This window comes from Lutjanus erythropterus, chromosome 2, assembly GCF_056507025.1.
Source record: "Lutjanus erythropterus isolate fLutEry1 chromosome 2, fLutEry1.hap2, whole genome shotgun sequence".
NCBI lineage: Eukaryota > Metazoa > Chordata > Actinopteri > Lutjaniformes > Lutjanidae > Lutjanus > Lutjanus erythropterus.
The window spans coordinates 46,000,652-46,022,429 of NC_139318.1; the positions used below are offsets into that span (position 1 = coordinate 46,000,652).

The 21,778-nt window shown below is 38.6% G+C and overlaps 1 protein-coding gene and 1 long non-coding RNA gene across 4 annotated transcripts in view; one reads left to right on the forward strand and one right to left on the reverse strand.

Moving 5' to 3' along the window:
• Positions 1–749: 749 nt before the first annotated feature.
• LOC146332315 (dedicator of cytokinesis protein 3-like) overlaps positions 750–21,778 on the reverse strand; it is a 287,446-nt gene continuing 266,417 nt past the window's right edge. The window contains exons 48-56 of one of the 3 annotated variants that reach the window (XM_084741209.1): positions 21,126–21,242; positions 19,406–19,536; positions 18,490–18,634; positions 17,088–17,169; positions 16,870–16,988; positions 16,540–16,627; positions 16,233–16,352; positions 14,002–14,087; positions 750–11,192 (exon numbers count right to left, since the gene is read on the reverse strand). In XM_084741209.1, the coding sequence (XP_084597335.1) occupies positions 10,488–11,192; positions 14,002–14,087; positions 16,233–16,352; positions 16,540–16,627; positions 16,870–16,988; positions 17,088–17,169; positions 18,490–18,634; positions 19,406–19,536; positions 21,126–21,242 (1,593 nt within the window). In that variant the 3' untranslated portion in view covers positions 750–10,487. The remainder of the gene's footprint in view (positions 11,193–14,001; positions 14,088–16,232; positions 16,353–16,539; positions 16,628–16,869; positions 16,989–17,087; positions 17,170–18,489; positions 18,635–19,405; positions 19,537–21,125; positions 21,243–21,778) is intronic. The other 2 variants (XM_084741201.1, XM_084741194.1) reach the window with 2 other exon arrangements.
• On the forward strand, positions 11,207–21,258 carry LOC146332316 (uncharacterized). The gene is made up of 3 exons (XR_014772225.1): positions 11,207–12,111; positions 18,478–18,659; positions 21,102–21,258. It is a non-coding gene; the product is annotated as an uncharacterized LOC146332316 (long non-coding RNA).

Genomic DNA, 21,778 nt, shown 5'->3' on the forward strand with positions numbered 1-21,778 from the left:
ATACATACATACATACATACATACATACATATGACCATGCATGCATACATACATATGACCATACATACATACATACATACATACATACATACATACATACATACATACATACGGTCATACATATGACCATGCATACATACATGCATACATACATACATATGAGCATACATGCATACATACATACATACATACATATGAGCATAAATACATACATACATGTGACCATACATACATACATACATAAATACATACATACATATGAGCATACATACATACACATGAGCATACATACATACATACATACATACACATGAGCATACATACATACATACATACATACATATGTATGTCTATTTTGAGACATAAAAACACTCCAAACATTTTTTCCCTCACTGGCATCATAATGTGTACCATAGAGGGTTAATCTGGATTCTGGGTGGAATTGGATCATCAAATTTGTACTCCAGTTTAGAGATTTAATCCTATCTAGATAATTCTGATCTAGATTTAAAGTTTTGAGATACTGGTCCCTGGTGAGGTGTAACAGAGTAAATCTTCCTCACTGATCTCTGGCTTTACTTTGAATGGCAGAAAGATGGATCTCCTGAACTCCAATCGTCCCTGTGTTACACTGTTTGGGGTCCCCTGGTGGATTTTGGGGCCCCTGAGCTCTTTGGCTCCTGTGGAACAGCTGCTGTGTTTTGTTTCCAGCTGGAAAGATGTGAAATGACGGCAGACTGAATCAAATCTGAGTCAATAAAACATTATTGTTTAATGTCTGTCATTAATCATGAATCCACAACACAGCAGTTTGTTTAGTGAGTAGGAAAAAAAACGTGAGTATTTACATCTACTGTCGTACACAGACACAGTTTATACCCATGCTAACACAATAAAGACTTTTATATACAAGAAATACTTATTAGCATCATTGTACAAAGGAAAATCATCAGAGTCACTCACTATCTGGATTTGTCATCGATGCAAAATACACAAAATAATAAAGAACCTCCGCTCAGCTGCCCTGAAATAATCAGAATAATTAGACAAAAGGAACTCGTATTGTTTGCTGTCGTTTAGGTTTAAAAACAGTTTTACATCAGAAAGTACAAGGCAAGACAATCACAATCTACATGTATACAAGGTTTGCCCTTTATAATCCGTATAAATACACTCTCTCCTGCTTTATATGTACACAGAAATCAACCCGTCTCTCCTCCGTGCACCGAACATCATCTTCCCCTTCACGTCCCTCCTCTTTTTATTCATTACAACTTCTACCAAAAAAAAACAAAACAAAAAAAAAAAACAAGTGTGTTTTTAGTGTCACATCAGAATCATCGCTGCATCACTCAGTGAGATTTATCTTAAATTCTTCAGCTTCAGTCAGGACAGAAAATGAGCTCCACTCTTCTCCTCCTCTGTTCACTTCTCACTCAGTCGTCTTCTTTCACTTTCATACAGCTTTTAACATTTTAGCAACTGTGTTTTTAACATCTCAATTACAAAGTTGAAAGAAAAACTCCAAGAAAACTTTCAGGAAATAAAAAAATAATTCAAAGTGGACGTCAAATAAATAAATCTCTGATTATAACAGGCTTTGCATAGTTTTTTTTGGGTTTTTTATAGACGTGAAGAATCTATCAACAATCGTGTGAAGGTTTGCATGGATTCATTTAGTGTCCAGTTTATTAGGTACACCTTGCTGAAGTCTAATACAACAGTCCTGAGATCAATCGTCATGACTCAGTGTTTAGTTTGTGTTGAAACTGTTTGTCTCATGTTTATTTTCATCAGATGTTCTCAGTTTCTAAATGTAACAAATTGTTGTTGCTGTTTCCTGCTGCTGGTGTAACCATAGTTACATAGGTAGATTTTTGGGTTATTTATAGTCAGTTACTTTACTAATTTTATGTTCTTTATTAAGCTGTGCAGTTTACTGTTTACATCACTCAGTCCCAAAGACTGGGTCACATGAGATTTTATTTGGGTCTTTGGTATTTGGGTCAAAATAAATAAAAGACTGTGGAGGATATTCTGCAAATTTAAGATTTGTAATGTTTTACTGATGAGAGAAAAAACATGAGCCTGTTGATTCCATCTAAATTAACTTATCTTCTCATTTAATGCAATAGGATAAAATGTCCTATGTTGTTTCCCTCATATGAGGAAATAAAAACAATGAGAAGGCCTGTTAAATCAGCCTAAATAAATTTATTTCTCATCTCTAAAATTTTAACATGTATATAAGTGTTGTTTATTTATGTGCGTGTGAACTCTTCCTGAGATTTGGGCTGTGATGGTTTGTCATTGTTAAAAAAAAAAGTGGGTCTCCAGGGAAAAAGTTTGGGAAACACAATATATTTTAGTATAATAATTACACAACATTATGGACGTGCATAATTAAGTTTACTGTTACATATAATAATTTAATTTAACTGATATTTTAATGACAAATTTCCATGTGTAGTATTTCAGTTTCTTCTTCATGTCCCTCTTGTCTCAGAGCTGATTAGTTCCTACCTGCCGTTGTTTGGGGGGGACAGGTATGAGTGTGATGCCACGTGTGTAACAGTTTTGTTCCTCCTCCTGTGAAGGTGTGTGTTCTCTGCCGTCAGGACGTTTTATCGAAGATTAACGGGAAAATAAAGAAGAGTTCATAAAGAGAAGTTTTATCATCTTATAACGGAGAACAGACGGTTACAGACGTCACAGCGGTGTTTCTTCTTCGTCTTCACGTTAATTAGTAAACCAGTTTAGACCAGCTGAGACTGGTTGGACCCCAGCTGGCTGCGGCCTGGACGTTTATTTCAGTTTGACGTGGACTAACATGGAGTTTAATGGACAGTTTTGAAGTGTCTGTGGTCATTAATGGACAGAGTCTCACTGATGAAGACGGAGGGACAAAGAAAAGAAGGTAAGAGTTTTGTGTGTTGGATCTCTGGATGATTGTTTCTCATGTGGTGGAAAGAGAACTGAAAATCTGTACAAAAGTAAAAGTACTGCTAAAATAATACTCAGCTACACGGAAAAGTACTGGTATTAGAAATATACTTAAGTAAAAATATGAAGTATTCGTCGCAAAAACTACTCAAGAGTATAGAGTATCGATAACCTCCAAACGGATTTTTTTTCCGTTTCCGTTTTTTCCGTTTTTCCTCAAAAGTACCTGCAGACCTCCAACCTCCATGGTTGACAGGAAACACGTGACCTCCACAGCGGAAATTGTTCTTGTCGTGTTTTTTTTTTTTTTTGTCATGTTAAGGCCACATTATGTGTTTTCACGGTTTGGTTGGTAAAATTTGTAATTTGCACACGAATAAAAAGCATATATCCACATAATTTCTTCATTATCTATTTTAAAAGGCTAAATGCTTCACACAATATTTTAAATTGTATCTTCGCCTCGTCCCACTTGCATCATTAAGTAACACATTAAGACATTTCATTACAATTCACAGTTATTTTTATTCATGAATGGAAATGAAACGAGACAAACAGAAACTGATGATCGAGTCTTAAAGGTAACCCCAGACCCGTGAACTATCTCTCGAGTCTATTAATAACTTCTGTGTTCAATAACAGTCCATTAAAAACACACCTCGATCTGACGAGTCAACACAATCAAACGTCATGTCAGACTGGGCTATGGGATTTATGAATCACAGTTTGTAAACTAAACTTAATCCAGTGCTGACGTTAGTTTAGCTGTTGGTGGAATTGTGGTGTATTCTTCATGTAATAATAAACATTTTATGTAAACATTACAGCATTTTAAAGAATAGGTGACATTTTAAAGACTTATTGAATTAACTTAATATCCTTAATGTAAATTAGTGTATGACGCATTTAGAGTCAATAGACTTTTAAAGTATTTCATGAATAAATGATTTATGTGTCAGTTTTAAGAATGAAATAGTGATTATGCAGAATGCGGCCTTCACGCGGAAAAAACAAAAATAAACATCTTCCACTGTGGAGGTTGGAGGTCTGTAGCCAGGTCCCTCTTTTTTTCTGAACCAATAACTGAAAACAATAACAATCAATTAATCATTAATGATTTCTAAGATGTAAAATACGTTTTTTCTTCATTTTCACCCCTCCCCCCACATTTTAAGTCTAAATTGAAGTTTCCTGATTACTTCCATGACTACTGATTAAATATCCATCAATACATTTTTAATTGGTTAAATTCTTAATTGATTAATGATGAATCACTAACATCCTTACTACAAATGTGCTGCTGCAGCGTTTTGTTTGGTTTTCATTGGCTTGTTTGTTATCAAATCACCTGATTGGCTGCTAAAATGCAGATGAAAGGTTTGAATATTAAACCAAATTGTAATTAGTACTACTATGATTTTTTAAAATAACTAAGTAGATTACATCTCGCAAATCATACTTAAGTATGAGTAAAAGTACAGACTTAAAAATTTACTCATAAAAGTACAAGTACCTAAAAAAACCCTAAAAAAACTTACTTACTTACAGTAATTTGAGTATTTGTAATTAGTTACTTCCACCCCTGGGTATCAGAGTAGTTTTATGAGTACATGAGGACAGTATCAGACTGATACCTGATGCTGACTGATGCATCACTGTTGTGTAATGTTTCTGTCTGAGGTGTTTATTCTCATAAATATCCATCTGATATAACTAAATGTCATTTTATGGAAATAATCATTAGTTGCAGACCTAAAAACACTTTATTCATTCAAACAGTTTCATCATATTTTATACTGAGGTAATCTAAAAGTAACAGAGTAAACAAGTTAAATTACTTGTATTGTTACTGACTACATTTTTTAACTGGTAATTAGAAACTGTATTCAAATACATTTTTAAAGTAACTCTCCCAACCCTGTTAGTGTTTATATCTCTTCATCACATTTTATCTGTTTATGTAAATATCAAGTTTTATTTTTTTATATATGTATTCCATAAAAAGACAAAGATCTCAAAGAAATCCAGGAACTGAGAAAATCTAAGTGAATAAACTAAAAGGGTGTGAGCTGAAGCTTTTTTCCAGTTTTTGTCAGACTTAAAAAAAAAAACAAAAAAAACAAACAAAAAAACCCCCAAAACCTTGGATTAGATCAAGTAAATGGCAGGAAGTGCTGCTGAATTTTAGCGTGTTAGACTATTATTTTGTTCACCTCTTGTATATAAATTAAGATCAGCTACAGGAACATCTCTCTAAAACTTCATTCTGTCGTATTAGACTTCAGTAGTTCAGTCTAGGTGTACCTAATAAACTGGACACTGACCGTACAGGCCTTTTATATTTCATACAGCCTGCGATGTAATATTATGGCCAAACTATTCCTTCTCCCCTCTTAAATTCTCTCTTAATGTGATAAAAATTATCCATAAATTACTAATTTTCCCACACAGCAGGTCTGAGCTGCGTTCATTATTGCCTAAGTTTATTTCTCGCTGCCGTCAGATCCTGTGAATCCTCCTCTGACCTGCTGCCCGTGAGCAATGACGAGAACCGAACTGCATCAACAAGAGATCGGTTCTGACAGCCGACAGGTTTGTGTGTTCATGTTCTTTTAGGCTCAGTCTGAAGGAACGTTTAGTTTTTAAACTCTGAGCTGTAAATCATCACTGAGGCTCCTTACAGAAAGAAATAAATCATAGATGCATCTGCAGCTGTCAAGAAAAAATTAAAAAGAGCTTGAAAAAACAAAGTGTTCTAGTCCAACAGAAAATACTGTAGAATCAGACGAGTGTATTTACCCTCCAGTCACTGTCTGTCTGTCTGTCTGTCTGTCTGATGTAAAGGCAGCGAGAACGCACAGCAAGAAAATCATCATCTAGATCACTCAGAATAAAAAGACTCACTGTCATTTAAAATAAAAATAAAACAAAAATAATAAATCACAGTATTTACAGTCAGTCAAATTAATTTCCCTCAGTGCTTTAGTGACAAATTGCATTTTCAAGTTATGAATATATTCAGTCATTTTACCCAGAATTCAACCTTCCTTCCTTTTTAAATAGTATAAATGTTTAACACTGTATGGCAGACACACACTCTGCATACATCAAGATAATAATTAATCTTTAAATCAAATTTATTGTTGTTCTTCAGTTGACTTATTAGAGTTGCAGGTTTTCTAAACGTGTCATGATGAACACGCTGTGTTTAGAATATTTTCACTGCTGTAACTTCCTGTCAGTCTGTTCTCCAGCGGGACTCTGCTGTTATATAAAATCACTCAGCCAAACTTCTTTGGCAAAAACACTCATTTTACTTTGCAGATCACAGGAGTTTCTGGTCTACAGCTGCCTCCGTCTGTGAGTTAGTTTGTTATTTTGTGACGTCAGTGAATCCAAACTTGCCTTTAAAAACCCTGAAGTCACGCAGTAACACAGACTAACTAACAGATCGAGGCAGCAGCAGAACACAAACTCCTGTATTTTGAAAGGTAAAAATGCTGTTTTTTCTAAAAGAGTCTGGTTGCTTTGACGAGAGCGATGATTTCCAGTGAGCAACGTAGATTTCTAGTTGAAAACTGATTATTTGGTCTGAACGTGAAAAATCAGTTCCTGACTTGGAAAATTCACACGAACACCCCTCAAGTCAGAACATCAACTCATAAAGTCTGGAAAAAAAAAAATTCAGCATTTATTGCTGAGTTGTCCATTGACATCATATAAGCAGAAGGTGGTGGACAAAAATAGATAACTTTTTGAAAATTTAAATTTTTGGTCACAAGTTATCAGTAGTATAGTATGAGGTTATAACTGTTAGTTGCCGTCCACATGAAGTGGCCTAGAATCATTAGAAATTGTATTTTTATTGACTTTGATGCTGATAAAAAGTTGTCTACTCGACCTTTAGTAGAATCATGTTGTTTCCACTTTACGACTTAAAAGCACATGAACACACCAGAGTCAGAAAAACGATTTCCCATCTTGGAAACTGGGACGGTCTGAGAAGCACGAGAGTGAACCATGCGACCTCTTTTCACCCTCTTTACAGCCGCTTACAACATCAACGTGTCGCAAAAAAACAAATCATTTAATAATGCTGATAATTTGAGTTGCAGGTGAAAGAGAGACAATATTGATTAGTTTGAAGATATTTCTCTGGTAGGTGAAATATTTTAATTTAGTGTTTCATATGAAATTCTGTTCAATTCTTCCAGCTTCCAGGAAATAGTGGGAAAAACTCACAAGTGTTTTAATTACAGCTTCCATTATTCCAAAGGTATAAGTACAGGCTCATAATATTGGTGGATGAGTGACAACAGGGAACAGGATTTTTTTTTAAATGTGGCTAAAAGTAGGTGATAGACCCTTTTGACTTAGTTTTTTGTTCCTGATGTGTGCTGAGACTCAGCTCATGTGTGCAGGAGAGCTGAGAGAAAGACATTTTTAAAAGTCTCTGTGTTCAGCTCTCAGTACTTTAGCAGCTTCTTTTACTCTTCCATGTTCACCTTCAGCTGATAGAAGTCGTGTTAAGTTACCGCTGATTAAAAACCTGACATTTCCTGATTCTGTAGCTTCATTATAAAAGCTTTTAGACAACAAAATAAGCAGAGACTTTTGTTGTGAAGAATTTATAGAAGATAAAATGTTCATCCACCGTTCAGCCGCTCGAGTAAAGACCTGCGCTTCATCAGTTAAATACACACCTTTAAGCAGGTGCAAACTCTGCTGTGCTGCAGCACTGAGTCAGAGGAAAGCAGCATGTGTTCCTCCGCTGAAAAAGGGTGAAAATAGTGCATCGATCTAGGTGTCAAGTTACATCACCGCCGACTTCTGCAGAGTCATTTGAAGCAGGACTGAATACAGATTGTTCCCTTTTTACAAAAGTCAGATGTTAGCGTTTTTAGGTCGAGTGTAAAATGAGCTGTTTATTTGTAAAATGTCACTGCAGCAGATTCCACTGACAAACGGACTAAATGTGAACATTCGGTCAACATCCTGAAAAACTGTCACTGTTGAACCAGTTGAAAACTTGTTTTCACTGGTGACTAGGAAGGTAACTAATTACAAATTCTCAAGTTATTGTAATAAAGTAATAGTACCTTTATGAATAGATGTTCAAATTTGTACTTTTACTTATATTTAAGTATTTATTACACCATGTAATCTACTTAGTTACTTTCAAAATCATAATTCAGTACTGAGTACAAGTTAAATTAATGTCCAAACCTTTCATCTCCATTTTTGTCGCACCATTTTCATGCAGTTAGTGGGAATTACTAAGCAACATATTTGACATTTCTCTGAATTTATGAATTCATCTGCATATTGCCCCCAGATTTTGTGATAATTTGCAAGTGTCGTTTTTATGCAAGTAATTAACATTATATATATTTGAACTTTCATTGAAATTAACTGCAAATGTAATGGTAATTAGTAATTACCACTGCATGAAAAGGGTATTTGCTAATTATAACATAATTAAACATGAAATTTGGGAGTAATGTGAGAGTAATTTCTAAGATACAAGAACAAATTACTTGGTAATTACCACCTATTTACCATGAAATTGTGGGATCAGAGTAACTAGTACTCTGAGTAGTATTTGTATGATGTATGAGTACTTTGTTCTTTTAAGTATTTTTCTAACAGCAGTACTTTTACTTGTAATTGAGTAATATTTTAGTGATGTAACAGTTCAGTACAGATTCTCAGTTTGTCTTTCTTCCACTGCTGGTGATCATAGTTGTTTTTCTCAGCTGAAAACGTCTCACTGTGTTGGTTTATATGACTTCAGTTTCCCATCAGAAAACTGTCTGACAGTAAGGTAGAGCTGTGAAAATATTCTAAATATAGCGTACAGTTAAACTGATTTTATTTTTAGTTGTCTAAAATACATGTTGCTGCTGACCCTGTCCACAGCAGGACATTATTTAGCTCCCTTCACTGGGACTCCTGCTGCTTCTCCAAACTGAGGGCTGTAGGTGACACACTCACTATGGAGAAGTACCTCATACAACCACACTTCAAAAAATCTGAACTATCCCTTTAAACCACTCTCTTCACAGTTGGTTTTGTTCACTTTCATCCAGTCAGCAGAGCAGTGATTCACAGGATGACAGTCTGAGCATCAGCTGGTGGCTCAAATTAAAAAGTTTTAACATTTTTAAAACAAACAAAATACAAAACAGTTTTCCTTCACAGTACTTTAACTCCACTTTTACATCACTGAGACTCAATCCTGTAGATTTAAATCCTCAGTGATCAACTAGAAAGACACCAGTGCACACAAGTTCTCCAGTAGTTTCACCTCTGTGGCTCACAGTCTGTTTAAACTTCCAATAAATGAACATGCATACAAAACAGTTTCCTGATTAAAAAATGTACAGTTCATTACTTTCTTTAAAAAAATGGCAAAAAGTGTATATGTTATTGTTAATATTCTCTATAAATATCATCCGTATGACGCCTCGCGCACTTTTACAACCTCCTGAGCTAAAAAAAAAAATCCCTCGCAGGTTAAAACCTTTTTCAACATCAGAAGCTTAAATGAAATTATTTCTGGACCCCTGAAATTGCTTGATGCAACATTTTCAGAGTGTGTGTGTGTGTGTGTGTGTGTGTGAGAGGCGCCGTCACGTTGTCCTTTTAAACAAGTGCACGTCATGTATCATCGAGCAGCTACGAATGGCTCCGGACGCCGTTTATCTTGCATATTTCTACACAGGTTTCACCTTCAATCAAAAGCATCAGGATTAAATATAAATTATATTTATATACTTTATATACTGTATTACATTTATCTACATATTTTGTGATTCTTGTTGGAAAATTTAATATTTGTTCCAGCTGTTTATCTGACAAATAAGATGAAGGAAGAGGATCTCAGCGTGTCGTTTGATTGGTTGTTCTTAGTTATTATTGTTTGAAGTGAGATCATCACTTTAATTTAAATAATTTTAACTCCTTCGACGATTCTGCTTTTACAAAAATATGTTAAAATGATAATTCTTGTGTGTTTTGGTGCTCTGTTGCTTTGTTAAAGTGCTGCTTGTTGAAACATCTTCAGAGAAAAGGGTTTAATACTTTTATCTAATGATTGTGTTTGATTAATGTTATCAATGAAAATAAAATCAATAACTAACATGAGATATATATCTGTGCAATTTCAGTGCAGGTGCAGCTGCATTTAGAAAAATGTATTTGTGGACATTATCATGATGGATTTAGTGAAAAAATCTGATTAAATAGATATATTTTTTTAAATTTAAACAAATAAATCAGGCTCCGTGTGCTCATACATGAGGATGCAGTGACATGATGATGAAGGTTGTTTGGTTAAAGGACGCTGAAAGCTGAGGACACACAGCTGACTCATCAATTCAACCTTCATCTTCAGTGATTAGTTTGGTTATTGAACCAGGACAGCGGGGGGGGGGTCTGACAGTTTCTCTCATCATCACTTTCATCACTCAGTTTTCCTTCTTTCTCGCCTCTAATAAGAGTTTTTATTCTGTTTGTTTCATTAAGTTTCATCCTCATCATCCTCACTCCTCGCTGATGCCGTGCTCCCACGCCACTTTAGCCTGCTCATCCTTGGTGGCTGCGATGATGGGCTGGGAGATCTTGCGCGGCATGGGCCGAGGTGCAGGAGGCGGGGGCGCAGGCTGGGTGTTCAGGGGGTCCTCTTCAGGGATACACCCCTCTCTGAGGTAAGGTTTGGGGGGCAGGGCAGGAGGAGGCTCGTGGAAGTGGTAGAGGGGCGGGTGGTGGGGGATATAGTGTGGGTGGAAGTGGTGGTAGTAGTGGTGGTGCTGGGGGTGCGGCAGCCCATCCAGCTGCTGCTGTGGTGGTGTCGGTGGTTGTGGAGCTCCGGTGGGGGCCGGACCAGGAGCCTGGGGCTGGATTTGACTCCCAGCCTGGGCCGGGGCTACGCCCCCTGGTGCAGAGTGGCTGCGGCAGGGCGGGGGTTTGACCCCGTCCAGGACTTCAGGCTCGGAGACGCTGTACCTGACGGGCTGGTAAGGCGAGTCCAGGTCTTCCTGGTCGGTGGTCCAGGCCTGGCTGCTGGGGACGGACTCCAGGGTGTCTGTGCGACTGGCCGGGGGGTCGGAGGAGGAGGCGGGGCCACCGAAGTTACTCTCGCTGAGGGAGGAGACTCCAGAGCTGGCGCTGCCCGACAAGGTGGAGTTACTGCCATCCAGGATGGACTGTGGACTGGTGGGCGAGGCAGGTATAGGGTGCAGGGGAGACTGGAGAGAGAGAGAGGGTGGGGAGGGGGCACAGGCAGAGTTATCACAACAGCCAGTTTTTCACTGATTCACAAACATTACAGATGTTTCAGATGATTCAGAAACATCTGTTGATCTGATGATTATGAAGATTTCGAAAGAAAAACTAAAATTTGGTCCGTGGTACAGAATACAGTTAAATTACTTTACTGCTTTACAATCAGACCACTCTCATAAATAGTTTGTTATTAAGTTTCTAACACTTTATAAATCATCTCCATCTTCAGATCCGTGGATGCAGTCACAAAGCTTCCTACTACAAAGAGTTGCTCTTAGTGATGAAGTTCTATGAAAATTCTTAGAAGTGTGACATTTTCTAAGAATTTCCCCTTAAAGTTAAGAGTATGTACACCTGAGGGAAAGACAGGGTGTATAGTGAGCAATGATGGATGATTTAACCTTCCACAGCTCTGATTGGACCAAATCTGACGGACATCACCATGACAACAAAAACAATGGACGGTCTGGAGTCTTTAAATGTTCTTTTTTTCTAATGTTCAGTACATCACAAACATACTTTAGTTTTTTAATGAGCATTTTGCCCAAGAATTCAAATTAAAAGCTTTGACATAATTAGTCCAATCATATGTGACTATCTGATATGATTATCAGCTATAATTTAATTATCAGAGTAATAAATAATAACATTTTCCATTATAAGCCACTAATTTATTGGCCCTGATATTTATTGAGCATCCCTGAATAAAATGTCACTTTGTCTTTAACATTATTTAAAAAGGAAAAGAACAGGATGAACAAATGTTTTTTCTTGTGTTTAGGAATCAAACTGACAAGAGGGAGGTGAGAAAAGTACATGAGGAGGAAAAACTAAATAAAACAGAGAAGAAGACAGAAACCAGGACAACAAAAGGAGAGGAAGGTAACTTCAGTGAAAAGCAGGAAACATGAGATGGAGAGCAGACGGATTTTCTCTGCTGATTCACTGATGATTTGTTTTAATCTTTAATGTTGACATCCGCCAATCTGAACGCTCACAGATTCTTTCAGACTCAATGACACTTTGGAGTCTGTTGACTTTCAGGGGCCGGACTACAGAAACTTCCTTTTTTGCAGATCTTATCTTAATTGTTTGGTAACCATAGTAACCAGGGTTTACATCTATTAGGGGAAAAAGCCTTTACAGATGAACAGTTCTGCTCTAACTTTCACTTTTCCACCGTCACTTTTGTCGTAGCTAACCTACTAACTGGCGAAGCAGCCAGTGTTCAGTGTTTGTTTCAGTGTGTTTCAATGATAAAAAAACAGCTGTTATGAAGTGGTTTAGCTCGGTAAGAAGAGAGAAAGAGTCTCAGTTGCTTGGTAACAGACATAAAAGTTGCCAAGTGATGTTGGATTGAGTATTTAGGATTTTCTAATCCGAGATAAAACAGCATGTGCTTCTGTAACACTAATGTGGGGAAAAATCTGAATCCTCATTTGCATGGATTAATATGACATGGGACCTCCAGTAATTTGTAATAATTGTAGGCGTCGTCTGTGATCTTAATTCTGTCATGTCTGGAACTTGTAAAGTAAGAATTCAACTCAAAATTAATTAATTAATAAGTGATTTATGGTCAGAATTTTTTTTTCTGTTGTTAGACTACTGACCCTTCACTAAGCCCCGCCCTCCATAGTTACTGTTGCTATGCCTGTTAAGCTCTCCACTCTCACGCAGCACAGATGCTGTTTCCAGCGGTAACGGTGGCTCACACGGATGAAGGCTGAATAGCTTAAAACGTTTTGTGCAGTTTTCTATCAGACATGATCAAGTAAAAGTCTTGTAGGATAATATTAGTCCTGAGTGTGACTCTCTTCTCTAAACAACGGTGGCAGATTTAACATTAAAGTTAGTAGTCACTGTTGAAACGTGAGGTCTTTGAATCCACACAGAATTCAACAAAAGCAGCTTCTCATTTCTAACTGACGACTGTGCATTTTGTCGACTTAAACAGCGACTGGCTGTTTTCAATCGTGTAGCTGGCTAATGTGAGCTAATGCTAATGCTTAAACTCCACAAGGAGTCAGTCCTCTGTGGACTTAAATATTTCCATCAGACACATTTTAAATGATAATCCTGTCAAAGTGTGTTCAACACATAAAGTTACCTTGCAGTTGCGTACATGATATAACGTTAATATTAAAAGACTGAGGCTAGTTTACACTGCAGCAAACATTGGTCGGATGGTGAAATACGAAACGTATATAAATACAATAGATGATACAAATACACTCAATGTGGGAAAAGGAAACCCAAGATTTAGATTAAGTACGGTGGACTTTGAGACCTTCACCCAGCTGGACCGACTGGCTGGAGGCAACATTACTGCAGCTAGTAAGCTTGTATTAGTTAGCTGGACATGCTAATGCTCACAGAACCATGACATCAGGGATAATAACTGAATCACATGAGGTCCCCTGGTAATACTAGTCCCATGCAAATAGAGCTTTAGATTCTTCCTATTAACTTTCACAGAGACAGACAGCGTCTCTGGATGGATGGATGTGTCCTCAAGGTGTAGATGAACTTTAATATCCTTAAAGTTATAGTTTGTGCTATAATTTTACATGAAAAAAAGCCCCTTTCTTGCATGAAGTCATGCTGAAGCAGTGCAGAGATGATAACTTACGATGTGATGTCAGTCAGTGAGTTCGTAAACTATAACCGGCAATAGTACAAACAACAGAGAGACAATCATCCAGACCAACAGCGGGAGTGGTGAGGAGGTGGAGGAAGAGGAGGAGCAGGAGAGGAGGAGGAGGAGGATACCTTTCTTAAGGAGCGCGCAGGGAGAGCTGGAGGGAGGTCGCTGACCTGGTGGTGGAAAGCGTCAAAGTGCATCGACAGGTGTTGCCCTACAGGGGGAGACACAGCAGGACTGACTGAGAGAGATGCACACACACGCCTCAGAGCAGAGAAGAAGAGGAAGAGGAGGAGGTGAGGAAGAGTAAAGGCCCTGTTTACACCTGGTGTCAACATGTGTCCCATGTCGCCTGATCACAAGTGGATCAGAGGACAGTGTGAACGCACTTCAGTCATTTTCATCGTGTTACGTCTTTTATGTCCCATCCTTTTAGATTGAAATCAGTCTCTTGGAAGGCGGCGCTCAGTGACGCAAAAATAAAAATAATTAATAATTCCCCTCACATTTATTAAAACTAAGGTAACAATACTGATTTGAAAATGGAGAAGAAATTTCAGATATTTGTGTTCAAATGTAGGTGATAAAGAGCTGTCAGAAAAAATAATACTGAAGTGTATACCTGAAAAAAAATCTACTTAAATACAGTGACAAAGTATTTGTACTTAGTTACTTCCCACCTCTTATCGCATGATTAATTCTTTTATTTAGTTTTTATTGTATTTCATAAAAGGCTGCTACTGGCTGCTGCTTCGTTTTAGTCTAGCAGTTGTCAGTCCCTTCAGGATTTCACAGGTTTTTTTTTTTTTTTTGCGATTTTTGTAGGAACAAGTTTTATAAGAGCAGAAATGCTGCACACATCAACATGACAAATTCTTAATAATTTGTTCCCTCTTGTAAATTCGGCAAATAAAAAACATGTTTGGTCTTTGCAAATAAATGATGTAGCTACTTGATAATTTACAATAAGAGAAGGGAAGTGAGATCTGATAATAAGTGGTCACTCAAGACGCGTGTTAATAAAAGGTGTGAACAGGCAAAGCTGAGGAGGTAAAGATGGGGAGAGAGAGGAGGAGAGGTGAGGAGGAGGAGGAGTGTGTTTGAGGGAGGGGAGGTGTCTGAAGGGGTTGTTTCAGATAGTCTGTTAAGTCCTTCCCAGTTTTGGGGGAATTTTGTTTGTAAAACAGGAGCTGCATGCTGATTAACTGTGTTTGTGTCATTTTCTCTTTGTATCGACAAACAGAAAAGTTCACCTGTAAATTTAAAGAAACACTTTCTCTGTCACCCGTTGAGCCACGTTTGATTTATCCACCTCTGAACAGTTTGACACCACACCAGTTTACAGTCCATGTGTGATCAGAATATTATTTATGGTGCTTCAGAAACGTCTGAATCAGTGTTTGAGTCACAGAGGGGATTCTGGGTGTCTGTCACTAACATGAACAGAGCAGCAGAAGGTGTTTCTTGTCTATTCAGAATTTAGCCTTTTGTAGCTGAACAGGTGTGATCTCTGGAGGAGCAGTAAGCTTTTCACTTATCGCTCACACTGGCAGGAAACGGTGGATCAATACACAACTTATACACAGACACTCAGACGCACCAAACAACAGAACAGGACAGCAGCCCACAGTGATGACAGACACAAACAAACTACAGATGACGGGACACTGGAGTCCAATTTGATTTTAGAAATATATATTTTTTAGCTCAATTGTTCACTGTGACATAATGAATACTAGAGGAGACCTAAAAGCTCAACCTTGTAGTTTTAGTGGGTTCAGTCTCTCCTGCTTCCTGTTCTTTGAACACTGTTCAGGACCACAGACTTCAGCATTAACAGGTTTCTTCATTTAGTATTTCTTCAATATTTCTTAAAGACTTTGCTTTTTATATGGCTGTCCAGTCAGTATTGATGGTAAATTTAGTCAATTAAAGTAACAGTGCTGCGATGCTCATGTGGCCTACATGTACCAGGATGCACTGCATGTGAGTTTTTGGTCACCAGTTAAATTGTTTTGAAGATTCTGCAACATTGTTTTCCTGTGAAACTCCAGGAATGTTTTATGGACCAAAACACTAAACCTGACCTTCAATCAGCATGAAGATGAATTTACATTTTAATACCCATGACTTCTCTGTGACATCTGTGTTTTAACTTGACTCCATTTACCATCAACACTGACTGGACATCCGCATGAAAAGTGACAAATTACTCCTTTAATGAGTAAGAAAATAAATGTTGAAGATTTCTGACGGCAAAATAAGAACAACAACAACAGATATGCAACACAAACACACTGCAGAGGGACCTGGGTGGAGCCACACACACACACACACAGAGTTACAGTTAGTGTCATACCATGAGGCAGGTTGCGTGGGGGAACAGGAGGCGCCATGACACTGCCAACATGGGCAGAGAGGAAGGGGAGGGCTTCTCTGGTACCACTGTCCAAACTCCAACTACTGGGAGTGGTGAGGACTGGAGGAGAGAGAAGACGAAGATGAGGAGGAGGAGGAAGAGGAGGAGGAGGAAGAGGGGGAGGAAAGGAGAGGAGTGGGAAGTGAAAGGGGAAGAAGGTAGGAGAAGATAAATGGAGTGTAATATAATCTTGCAGTGTGTGTGTGTGTGTGTGTGTGTGTGTGTGTGTGTGAGTGAGCTCGTCTACCTTTCTCAGCGACAGAGAGGTTGGGGTCACTGCAGGGTTTACACGGGCCAATCACCTGATGGAACAAGGCTCGCTGGAAGTTTGTTGGCTGAAGAGAAAAACAGTTTTTGTTTGATGATGACACTTTTGTTCATGAACTAACAGTATTTGTTGGTATTTGGCGAACTGGGAACGAGCCTCTTTCCCAGATATTTTGAGGTGGAAACTGGCTCTGATTGGTTGTTTTCATTCAGATGCAGTGGATTCTTGGAAATGCATTTAGAAGCAGCAGCTGGTTCTGTTGTGCCAAGTTACCGACTGTAGCTCTGAGTTAAATCCGTCCCTTCTTACCTGTCCGTTCTCGGTGATGTTGGAGTACATCGCGCTGCTCGGTCTCTCTCTGTGCGGCGGCAGCAGCATCAGCATCTCTCTGTTGTGTCTGTATTTGTCCGGCAGAGAAGGAGAGCCGACTGCACAGGGACAGACAGGAGAGGATATTTACCAGACAAAAATAACGATTAAATATGTTTTTATGTTGCAGTGAAACGTACTGTGTCTGTGCTGCTTACCTCTGATGGTCGAGGGGGCGGAGTTTATCATCTGAGACGGTGCTGAGTGGGTGGAGCTAAGGCTGGAGGAGGAGGGGCTCGCCTGCAGAGAGGACGTTGGGATGATAATTAAAAACAAACTACAATATTTACATTAACACTGTAACATCATGGGAGCGTTGAAGTTCAGCGATTTACTGTAAAATCAAAAGCTGGACTGAAAAAGAAAAGATGATTATTCTACAGTTGTGATATAAATTATTATCCTTCAGTAAAGGGTTGTCAACCAAATTAATTTCAATATTACCCTGAAAAAGGAGTCAAATTTTACAAGTGTTCCTGTCTTTGGTTGCATTTTGACCCATTAAACTTTCTCATTCTACCACCAAATCAAAGTCCATTTTCAAATTTGAGTTAAGTTGATCTCTCATTTACACAAAATTATGACTTTTCTATTAATTTCTTGCCAAAGTAATCAGAGGACAAAGTAACAAACTGCCTCCTAAGTTACAGTGAGACAGGTTGCTGACAAGTTCAAGTACAACATTTAAGTCTTTCCCCGCCACTGATGAGATATCTCATGGTTGGGAATTTTGTGATGCATCATCTGACAAAAACCTGTTACTCTAACAAGAAGGGTACTGCTGGCACTGAGCAGCAGAAGATGAAGATGGTGTTTAAACATGAAAACATGGTGCTCAGCTGCAGATCCGTGTGTCAGAGAGCATCGTGACGCGGCCACAGAGCGAGGCTGCTCGCACTGCAGCCCCTGGGAGTCACGCCGCAGCCGGATCAGAGAGCGCTCCAGTCCCCCGGCCTCTCAAACAGTGTTTCAGGCGGGGGGACGGGGGACACGCACTGCTAATGTTAACCACACTGGTGACAGTGATGTCACACATGTAATATGAAGTGATGAAAAAAATAAAAATAAAAACTTGAAGTTGATATTCTGTTTAAAAATGTAGTTTTCTCTGTTTTTGGTCTGAAAAGTGGATTTTTTTTATGCAAACTTTCTTTAAGTCTGAAACTAGAAAATCTCTTCTTTCTTTTGATATATTCCATGTTAACATATTCATAAAACTGAATATTCTGTGGCCGTTGAAAAATCAGTGAATTTTATCAAAAATCCTGATGCTGGCTGGCAACTTTATGAAAAAAAAACCACTGGCAGAGAAAGAGTTAAAAGGCTGTTTTTGTTTTTTAAATGGCGTCTGGCACAGTGCGCACACACACACACACACACACACACACACACACACACACACACACACACACACACACACACACACACACACACACACACACACACACACACATTATTTCAAACATCTTTGTCTGTTTCCAAACTCTTCGGACTGTGTTTTGTTCTGCTGTAACCTGAGTTTGTATTAAATCTGTTTCACTGACTCAGAGAACCACTGACCTGCATGCGGTAGAAATCCTCGGGATGTTCCACCACCATACCATCAGCCAGGATCAGCAGACTGCCAACGTTCCCCGTCTCACTGGAGTTGTGAGAGGACAGAGAGGAGGAGGAGTTTCGTACAGGAGTCAAAACAGCTATGGGACTGAGGAGGGAACCCCGGATGGATGGTAGGAAAAAAAAAACAGGAAAGGGGTGGAAGAGGAGGGATGGAGGGAGAAGAGAAGGAGGGCGGGGGGTGCAGAAGGACAGGGAGGAGAGGACAGGAGGATAGGAAGGAAGGACAGAGCAAGGAGCCATGCAAAGTACAACCGAAAACAGAAAAAGAAACAAAAAAAGCAACAAACAGCAAACCAAAACATGCGTGAAGTGATTTGATGCAGAGATGCAGCCAAGACCGTGCAGGAAGAAAGATGTGAGGTGGAGAAAGACAGAGAGAAAGAGAAAAGGAAAAGTGTGATGTGTGCAGTCGACTGTAGAAGATACACAGATGTAGTGAAGAATCAACAAAGATAATTAAAGCTACTACAAAGAACTTAGATATTTTGTTGATTTTGGAGTATTGTTTCCACCACAACAAGAGTAATAAACTGAGACAGTTTAATAACCTGTTAAAACTCCTTGTAGTAGCTTTAAGAACAGCAGATGAAATCATTGATCAGTGTTGTGACGAGTGATGGAGACAGTAAGAAGAAGAGGATGTGTGTGTGCCGAAGATACGAGGAGGTGACTTCATGTGAGTGTGTGATGGAGTGTGACAGGCTGTCGCTCAATGAAGACAAAGCAGAACAATCTCAAAATCTCTCTTGAGGATAACGTGAACGTGTGTGTGTGTGTGTGTGTGTGTGTGTGTGTGTGTGTGTGTGTGTGTGTGTGTGTGTGTGTGTGTGTGTGTGTGTGTGTGTGTGTGTCTGACCTGTGCCGGTGCATGAGTTTGAAGCTCTCAGGGCTCATGGGACTGTGCGAGGCCAGGATCCCTCTGGGAGTGTTGGCTCCTGAACCAGCCTTGTCTAAACCAGGAAGACCCTGCAAGGCCACATAGAAACACTGCTCTGAATATTCACACTGCCCTGACGTCTGTGGTTTTCACACTGCAGACTAAAATATCTGTCTCAGTAACAGACAGACGCTCGTCTCCTCCATGACACATCTGTCTATTATAAATCATGATGAAGAGTCCAGTCTCTTCATCACCTCCTGCTGGTGTTCAGTTTGCTGTCATCCTCACTGATGTCAATTTTTAAAGTGAAACTGATGTAAATTATCTTGATGCATTAATACAAAAACATTAATATTGATCACTGATTAATCATCATATAGACTGACCTGAAAAAAAGGTGAAGATTTTTCCCCTCTGGACAATATTTTCTTAAAGAAATAAACTATTATTAACAGTAATAATGTAAAAAAAAATAGATGCATATAAGTAATTGCCTTTCCATAAATCTGAAGCCTGCAGTGCGTCATAGGAACTTTAACTGACATGTCTATTGATGCACTGTGAGAACTGTTTTAGTTGAGAGAAGACAACAATAATTACTTTCTGAGTACCTCAGTTAACTACTAACTACTACTACTAACAATGTCAGTTTAGGTACTAAAAAACATTATTAATTATCATTTCATTGTTTGTTAACAGTGAAAAATCTTAACCAGGGCTGCAAGATACAGTAAAAATAAAATCATTGTGATAATATTTGCAATTTGTGGAATTAACCATTTTTGCCTCATGATTTAATTCCCCTGAAAAACACTGAAAATCATGATGAATTGACATTTTTGGGGTCTGTACACGACAAACAAGTTTTCTGACATCTGGAGAACAAAATATGTAGCACTTCACTACAGTACATCATTATAATGTCACATTTTAATTTGATCAAAAGCTGCTGCTCCTGTGACTTGGATATTGTGCTCAGCAGGATTTCACTAATATTTTGATTAACTGCGCAGCCGTACGCTTAACTAAAGTTTAATTTCTTATCAGTATCCCATTTATTAGCGATGGTTATTATAAGACTTCACTGACCGTCATCACCGGAGCATCAGAGCAGCTTCACGCCGTCCTCCATTTCTATCAACCTCCTCTGCTTCCACCAGTTAGTTTTATGGTTTGTGATCATTTTGTGTCTCAGTTTATAAAGTTTGCAGTCTGTCATAGAGCCAAAGTGCACAGATTTAACTGAGAAAATACTCTGGGTACAGTGTTGTTGGAATAACTGCTTGAAGCTGTCCTTTGTTGTCTGAGAGGTAAAATTTTAATGTCAGCATGAATTCAGTTGGGACCTTAAAAGGTTAAATGTTCAAAGTTGAGAAAGTTCAGCAGTGACACACTTTTCTTAGCTGGAAGCGTGATTCCATCCTCTTTGAAGAAGCTGTTAATTAGCTTTCTTCACTGTGATGATGATCCACCCTTCCAGCATGTTTACAATAGAAGGAATCCTCTCCTACTCTCAACATTGGTTTAGTTTTGGTTAATCATATTCAAGCTCATGAAGAGCACACAAAGTTATTTCTGAGCAACACGTGTGCATATGTTTTTCTCATTATTTTTCCCCTTGAGCTCTGCAGTTTTTAAAAAGCTTGAAACATAATAAAGTGAATCTCTGCAGGTGTGAATGATGTCCTGCACTCACATGGCAGAGGCTGCTCCTCATCATCTGGAACTGATCTATCAGCTTCTTGTGCAGGGGACGCATTTCTGGGTGCACCAGCTTCTCGTGCACGGCGAGGCCGACTCCGAGGATGTGAACCTGAGGGGAAAAAATGGAACAAAATATCATGGGACAATGTTTTATTGTGCAGCGAGAATGGAAGTTACCATTTTACCAAGTTCCTGAGTTTTCTGAAAATGTTCTCCTGCTCTGTATTTTGTGTCTGTAAGTGAACTTCACTGTATCCTAAATATTATTTGTACAGAAGAAATATTAAAAATTTGTTGATGTACTGAAATTTGTTTAGCCAGTTCATGCTCAAGCACAACTGTCAATAAAAAAATAACTTTTAGCTTCCTTCCAACTAAAATAAAAATGATTTTGATTGTCAGTATCTTTGTTCCATCCAACACTTTCTTAAAGGGAAACTTCTGCATGTTTCATGTGGATGTCCAGTCAGTGTTGAAGCACTTCCTCAGTGCTGCTATACTGACCAAGAAAACAGCAGTCTTCCTGTTCATGGAGCTGTGCAGCAGTTTCTACATGTTCCAGGATGCATAAGCAAGTTTCTGGTTCCCATCCCTGTCATATTATCATCTCCGTAGACTACAGACATGAATTTGTTGGCCAAAATG